At 36.7% G+C, this 7,981-nt stretch overlaps 1 protein-coding gene across 1 annotated transcript; it reads right to left on the minus strand.

Annotated features, from left to right (window-relative positions):
- Window positions 1-206: 206 nt before the first annotated feature.
- Window positions 207-6,349, minus strand: LOC112690365. The gene is made up of 2 exons (XM_025564368.1): window positions 4,860-6,349; window positions 207-996 (listed from the first exon to the last, which is right to left on the minus strand). The coding sequence occupies exons 1-2, from the start codon at window positions 4,945-4,947 to the stop codon at window positions 524-526; spliced, it is 561 nt and encodes a 186-aa protein (XP_025420153.1). The 5' UTR covers window positions 4,948-6,349; the 3' UTR covers window positions 207-523.
- Between the last annotated feature and the right edge of the window lie 1,632 nt (window positions 6,350-7,981).

Consider the following 7,981-nt stretch of genomic DNA (forward strand, 5'->3'; position numbering starts at 1 on the left):
TGTCACCAAAAGCACATCTTCATATTTAATTAATATTTGTGTACCTATATGTCATTATAAGCAGTGATAATTAAATGCACCGAACGATTTAAATCGCTTTAGAGCGCATATATTGCATTTGAATCGAAATAAAACGAAAGTCATATGCCCGTAGCTCATCGGGAATTATATTGCATCAAAACTTGTTAAAAAAATATTTTAATAAAGGAAATAAAAAATGTTAAGATATCGAAATCTCTATACCGATACAATAGATGAATAGAAGAATAAGGGTTCTCCTTTGTGTATCACAATACAAATAATATGGCAAAAAATTTGAAATTACAAACTGTCCTAATGTGTACGACCCATTCGGTTCTGACCCGGATGCGGATTATGATACATGTGTATTATTATTGTTAATTCTTTATTATTTTTTTTTTTTTTTTTTTTGCTTATTTCGTTCCTCGTAACTTTTCATGCATAGGGTTTATACATAGACTCCAACATATGTATATACATATAATATATATGTATGTGAGAATTACAATAAAAACAACAATAAATCTTCGATCGGAAAAAATATTTTGTTGGCAGAGTGTTGCGCACATTTGTCGCGAATGCGTGTGTGCAGTGCCAATATAATTCGCGCAACGAAACGGCATCTGTCAGCCATCCCTTCATTGCCCATCTCCACCACCTCCATCCAACATGCGTGCAACAAAAATTGATTTCCTCTAAGGACCGTGAAATTAAAAGCGATTTGTAATATATATAATATGTAAAAGTATGTTTTTTCCCCAATGTCGTCGTTGTCGTCGTCCTCTTCCTTATTCTTCGCCCTTAGCTGCCGATATCCCTCTTGAGGCAGGACATACAGACACACACACACAGACTTTCCATTTCCGAAGTCATTGTTTTTCTCATCTGGACATCTGGCCACCGCTAACGCCCATATTTCCGAAGTATTGCGGGAAGACGCCACCCCTGTGCCATGAACGCTGTCGGCTTGTAGTCCTGCAATATCGTACGAAAATATTAAAATATATTACACTGATGTTAGTATTCGGTAAGTGGTTATATAATATATAATGCATGTATAACGTGAGCACGAGTGCTGACTTGACAAACGTTTATATATATTCAATATAACAGAAGTATGACTCAAATCTCCGTGTGACTATAACTACAGTTCAAACACCTGTTCGACATAAAATTTTATAAATTATGTAATACTATTATGTATTGTGTTCGATAAAAAAAAGCACATCGTTTAAGTAGATAGAACTGGTACCGCAGCGAAAATATTACGGTCGTTTCGACATCAACATACTCTCGAGACTATAATACTAACTTATGACGGAACAAATGCATTATTTACTGTCGACACAATAATAAAGTTTAACAGTGAAAAACATGATTAAGTCAAAATTTCCGCGACGGGTAAATAGCATGTATATGGTGCCATCTTTTTATGATTTTATAGAAAACTTCAACAAATGCGTTGATATTTCAATAAACTACTATCGTCTCTAAACAAATATTGTTCATTAAAATAAATTGTCTCTGTAATCTCTACTTGTAATTGTCTATATAATGGCGATGCATTATTATAATATATCTACCGATGATTTGTTAAAATATATGCATATCTGTAAGCATATTCCTTATTAGAATATCAAACAGCATACTTTAGAAAATTGTGTTTTATGGAAGTATATAACTCGCATTTGTTTATTTATTATTCCCTTATTATAATTTGTAAAACTATTTCTTTATTTATTTACAAGTATATTTCCGTACGAGATTTTACTGTTCACAAATAATTCTTTTCAAAGGTTATTATAGGCTATTAGTGTTTTATATATTAATGAGTTAATGATAATAGCTGTATCTGACAATTGTGATTATAATTCATTTTATTCGCATTGATGAAAATTAAATGAGAAAAAGAATAAAAAAGAATCGTAACAATTGAACTTATTATCCTGTTTAAAACCTCTCTAAAAATCCATAAAAACACGGAGTATGAGAGTCGAATTAACGAGTTTTTTTTTTTTTTTTGGAAAAAACCATAGCAGAATTACGCTCATTTTATATTTTTAGAGACCGTAAATTATAATTAAATAGTTTTATTTTTCAGTGCATAATGATATGGCCCGTTCCGGAGCCGTTGGAAATTAAAAACGTTTTAAAAAACGTTTGACACAAACGTTCTTTATTTTTATTCGGTAAATCATGAATAAATAAGTGGACTTTTTAATTTTACCAACCCAAAGAAATTTCGCATAGTAGTGAACGCTTACCATGTTTTTTGTTAAGATTTTCGAGTTTAACTTTAATGGAAATTCTTTTTTCGTTGTTTGAATTTAATTTGGATCCAAAGTTAAAACTCTATTATGTTCGACCAAAGAACAATAACGAAATCATAAATATTTGTAATGAATAATAGTATAATAACATTTTGTCTCTACTGTTCTATTTAATATACATTGGCCTTAATAATTTCAGAATAATATTAATACACTTAAAATTGATCGTACTACCAAATGAGTTAAATTATATCAATTTATAAATACATTTAAAAGTAACAAAGTTTAACTACACGATGTTAAAATAATACATTAACGCTTCAACAATCATTTAGGATGTAATGCAATTTTCTAACGACAAAGTCGAAACCGAATATGATAGTAAGAATTCGTTTTTTGCATTTATTAAGTAGTGCTGTCCATAAATTACATCGTAACTCTACGCATAACTTTGCTATTAATATTTGTGGAGGGGGTGGGGGAGAACCAAAATTATTATATTTTATTGTCTTTTTCCGTGATTCCCGGGAGGGAGTGACGGTCGTTATGATATATATTTATTCTTTGTGTATCTCATTTTTATAAACATCTATACGGTATCAACGTATCAGATTTAACCGCGTCCGGTATGGGAGCCGGAAGTGCGAGTACGGGTTCGAGGAAACGGTTTTATTCATAAGAAATCCCGTATTCAGGCTTTGCATCCGAATTTTCCGCATACGACCGCCCGTAGGATGCGTGTGTGTGTGTGTGTGTGTGTGTGTGTCGGTGTGAGTGCACGTGAAAGACGCAGGGATAGTCGGTCATCTTTATTATTCCATCCGTGCGTGGGCGACGACTGTGGAGCTGTATATAAATAAACGCGCGTTTGTGTGTTTGTGCGCGAGACGGAAAAAAACTAAACCTCGGGAAACGCGAAAAAAAAAAGAGAAACCCTTCTTGTGTACATATATATATATATATATATATAAATAAATGTGCTTGCGTGTGCGCGTGTGTATAAAACGACTCGGGGGTGGTAGCGGAGGTACGCGCACAAAAAAAAAAAAAAAATCCGCTCGTAAGAAAAATGAAGCCATCCGCACACGGTTCGTGCGCTCGCCCGTGTTTGTAAAGAATAGGGTGCTGCCGCTCGTCTCTCCGCGGACGACGGGATCGGTCGGAGTGCGGTGGCGGCGGCGGTGTTTTCGGAGATTGATCGCCCCCGAACGTCGGCTGATTGAAGAACGCATTAACCGAGCCACTGATGGCCGCAGCCCCGCCACCGACCAACCCGCCCATCGACCGTTCTTCTCTCTCTTCTTTCGCCCATACGCACACACGATTCTTTCTTTTTTTCTCTCTCTCACGTACTCTGTGTGTATATATATAAAGTGCGTGCGCCGCCGCCGCCGCCGCACTCCATCTTTCGCCACGTTTATATATATATATTTGAAGCTCTCCTCCACCACCGACAAAACTTTGCCCCGCCTCCGTCGCCGCCACCGTTTCCTGCTTAACATTTAGACGCTCCCGGGGAAAAACAAACCCTTGTCGTGGCCCGCCTGCGATCTCCGTCAGCCGCCGCCTGATGTGGCAAAACGGAACGAGAAATGAAAACGGTGCGCGGGGGGGAGGAAAAAAAAACAACACGACACGGAACGCCTCGCGGAAAATCATCCATCATCTTGATTGCCTTTGGGAGAGAGAAAGAGAGAGAGAGAGAGAGAGAATAAAAACGCGCGCGCACAAAGAAGAGAAAAAACCAAAAGTAAAACGGGCGGAAAACAAAAAAAAAAAAAAAAGGAAAAAAGAAACCAGGGGGGAGGCCTTTCCATTTCGACGCACCCGCCACCACCCCCCCCCCCGCCCCCCCCCCCCCCCGCTGTGCTTGTACGTTTTGCGCGCGCGTATAAATCATCGGCCGTGTACGATATGCCGCGACGTCAAGAACCAAAAAACGCGCGTGTGCTTTCCTTCCGTCGGCCCAGGGTACAGGGCTGAGGGGCTGCTGATAGAAAACGCCGAGTACGCTTCCATTCATTATTATCAAGATGCATGCAATGTTCTCCGAGTCGCGGCGGACGGGATCGTTGTTTTTTGCGTTTAACGGACGCTGCAGGTCTGCTGAGCCGAGGAAAATACGGATGTATCCGAATTTCGCGTTGGACAAACTTTGACGGTTCAGAGCGGTTGTTATCTATTTTTTTACGCACACACATACACACACACACACACACACACACACACACACACACACACACACACATATTTTTACACAAAACATAACAGCGCACGACGTACCATCATGATTGTTTGGCGTATTCAAAACGGAGTTCAACGATTATAGAAAAACTTTTCTACTTTCGCGTTTGCAAATCGTCCGCAGTCGAATTTAGATGAATCTCTAAAAATCAATACCAAACCCGTACACGTAACACGTAATGTACACCGTGCGCGTGGATCCAATTGAACGCAATACGTGTGCGGTAGGTCAGCCGGCCCTCGCGATCCGATCTACAAAATTAGCGTGACGATCAAGCCCGCGGTGTATGCACCACGTGTACACCTATACCGCGGTCAACAAACCTGTATACACACGTGGATCGAATAGAGTGTCGAATACCGAGTGCACACGCGTAGTTCGCAGTTGCCATCGCTCCCGACGGAGTACCATCCCGCAAACTTTATCCCTTTCAATTTCGCTGCCGAATACCGCCGTACGGGGTGCGTTCCGCCACAGCACCGCACGACTCGTTGGACGATCACATCGGCGCCACGACCGTATAACGATTACGAGCGCGTATCGTGCGGACGTCGAGTGTTGTTTTTCCTCTCGCGATAATACACGTCTGACGATGAAATGATATATATATATGTACGATCGGTAACTTTCGGTACATGTACGTGTATAAACACGCGGCGCGATGAGGGTGAATCAGTCGCGGGGGACTTGGATTAATACTTCAACGAGTGCGAACAGGGACGCGCTCTCGTCCGCCCGCTCACCCCCTAAAGTACGTAGTATCACCGTATACACGTGTACGATACAAGTGTGCGCGCGCGCTGCAGTGTATTTGTTCATGTATTTATACTTTTGTTGTTATTGTTTGTTTTTCGATCGAAAAACGCCGGGATTGAGCCGAAGATTAAAACTGTTTTCGTTCCGTCAAAGCTCGCGCGATGCGATAGGATGCCGTTGTCGCGCGCAAAAGTTTTCAAGACGAATATTAATACGCGTGCTTCACCTCGGATACGACTTTGCGAAGTTTTCCCGACTCCCGGAACCGTCTTTCGTACACCCACACACACGCACTTAATGTATATACACAGGTATACATAAATATATATATATATATATATATGTTCATGTATATTTTCGAAGGAATATTTGGAGTTTCATCAAGTTTAATGGATTCGATACTTAGACTTCTTACACGCGCTCTTTTTCACGTCGAACAACCTCTGTTTTGGGCGCTTTGTTTACGATTGCGATGTTCTTATAATGGACTTTTACAGGACTTTTAAGTATCGAATCTATTTAAATACGAAACTCGAGTACTGTTTTATAGCATACGATATTAGGTGGGAGAACGTGCACATGCACCGTCTTCATACAGTAGATTCTCTCGTACTCGATTTTATTATTTCTAGGTAATTTATAGTCGTAAAATATTAATCCGTGTTCATGATTATAATCATCAGTGATTTAACGTTGGGTTACAGATGCATTTATTTATTTTATTTCTTTCCGCATAGTTAAAAACATAATAGGTATTAATTCGATTAATTATAATGATAAACGGATGAATTATACTAGGTGTGTTATACTTCATAGGCTATGTTTCTTTCAATACTATTCATAATAATGTGCATTGTACTGAAATTCTTGGAAAATCAGTACTATAGATCAGGAAAAAATAGAAAAGTTAGAGTTTATTTATTATTGTAGATAGAATAGTCAGCGGTTCGGTAAATTGTTTTATAGCGCGTGAAATGAACAGTTAAAAAGAATAAATCGATATTTGAACGCGAACCGTGTAAACGTTGAACACGATAATTATAATCAACATTTTTAACCACACGAAAATAGTCTTTTAAATTAATTATCGCACTTTGTAAACTAAAAACATTAAGCGTATTAACACACAATATATTTAAATACAAAGTTTTTTTTTTATCATTTTATAATCGCAATAGCATTATATATGTTTGTATGATAATATTACATCTATGTCTATAAACGAACGAGGAAAAAAAAATAAAAACAATAAAAAGTTAAAAAAGTGGTTTTTAATTATAAAATTTTTAATTATTCATACACTAAATATCTACCAGTCAAGTATTTTACCATGTGAAATAAAGTTAATTATAATTATGAGCGTAAAATGTTTTTACGAATTCTTGATTATATTTTACTCAAGTCACTTCCGCTCCTGTAAAACATGATGTATTTACGAGGTGTGGCTATGAAATAATGAGACCATCGAACTAACAATAAAGCACGAACAGATAAAGGAATAATGTTGATATATTTACAATTTATGAATATCACTGCATCGAAAAATACCAGTTTAAACACTGTTCGTTCAATAATTTACGTGTGAACGCTGTTCAAAGTGATTACTTCTGCGCTATGAATCGCAATCGTGTCGGACAAAAAAAAAGCATATTTTGATTTAAAATATCTCTTGAAACTCAGAGGATATGCTTCGGAAATTTTACGTTTGTTGGTACCGATTTGTATGGGAATGCTGTTATATAACGAATATGTGTTTATGATGAGTGGCACAAACGATTTATTAAAGGTCGTGATGAGGAATATATTTACCCATGTTTGTAAAAATTAACTCTAACGATGTGACCGAGGATTAGGATGATAGCTGAAACGGTTAACATTAACAAGTAGATCATAAGACAGATTGTTCACGGTCAATTGAACATGATAAAACTTTGCACTAAAACGGTCCTCAAAAACCTCTTTCAGGAACAAAAAGTCGGTTGACGAATTTACACAGACATTTTTGAACGGATGAAAAGCGAACCAGACTTGTTGAAAAGGCTAATAACATATGATGAAACTTGGATCTTACAATATGATTCAGAAACTAATAGAAAGTTTATGCATTGAAAAAACTTCGGCATTACGAAAAATGAAAAAAAGTTCGAATCAGTAAGTCAAAATTAAACGGTAAAATATGATTGAGAACGTTATTTTTAGTAACACGATTGAGAACGCTCAAGCTTTTTCTCCAACGTTGCCAAATGTAATCAATAGATAATATGAGCACAATAATCTGTTGATATTTATCGGACTTTTATTGGATTAGCTGGATGTTAATAGTAACTTATATACCAGATATGAAATAATGACGGTTAGGCTTTGCAGTCGTCGCACAAACTATTTGTCAATACATTTCATAATCTTATAAATTTTACATATTTTACAATTTTTACATTTATTTTTATAATTACTTCATTTTTATATATTTATATTTCATAATATTATAAGTTCTACATCATTTTAATTTTTTATTCATATTATATATTACATATTATTAGGTGCTTATTTGTATACGTTTATAATTATTATTTTATAACTTTCTTCAAGAATAATTATTGAATGTATACTGCATTTTTCAAAAGCCAACTAAATGATATAGTAAGCTATGGTAACGTTGCACATAAATTCGTTCTCAATCTTTTCGTTT

Source organism: Sipha flava, unplaced genomic scaffold (assembly GCF_003268045.1).
Source record: "Sipha flava isolate LNK unplaced genomic scaffold, YSA_version1 50005_pilon_pilon, whole genome shotgun sequence".
Taxonomy (NCBI): Eukaryota; Metazoa; Arthropoda; class Insecta; order Hemiptera; family Aphididae; genus Sipha; species Sipha flava.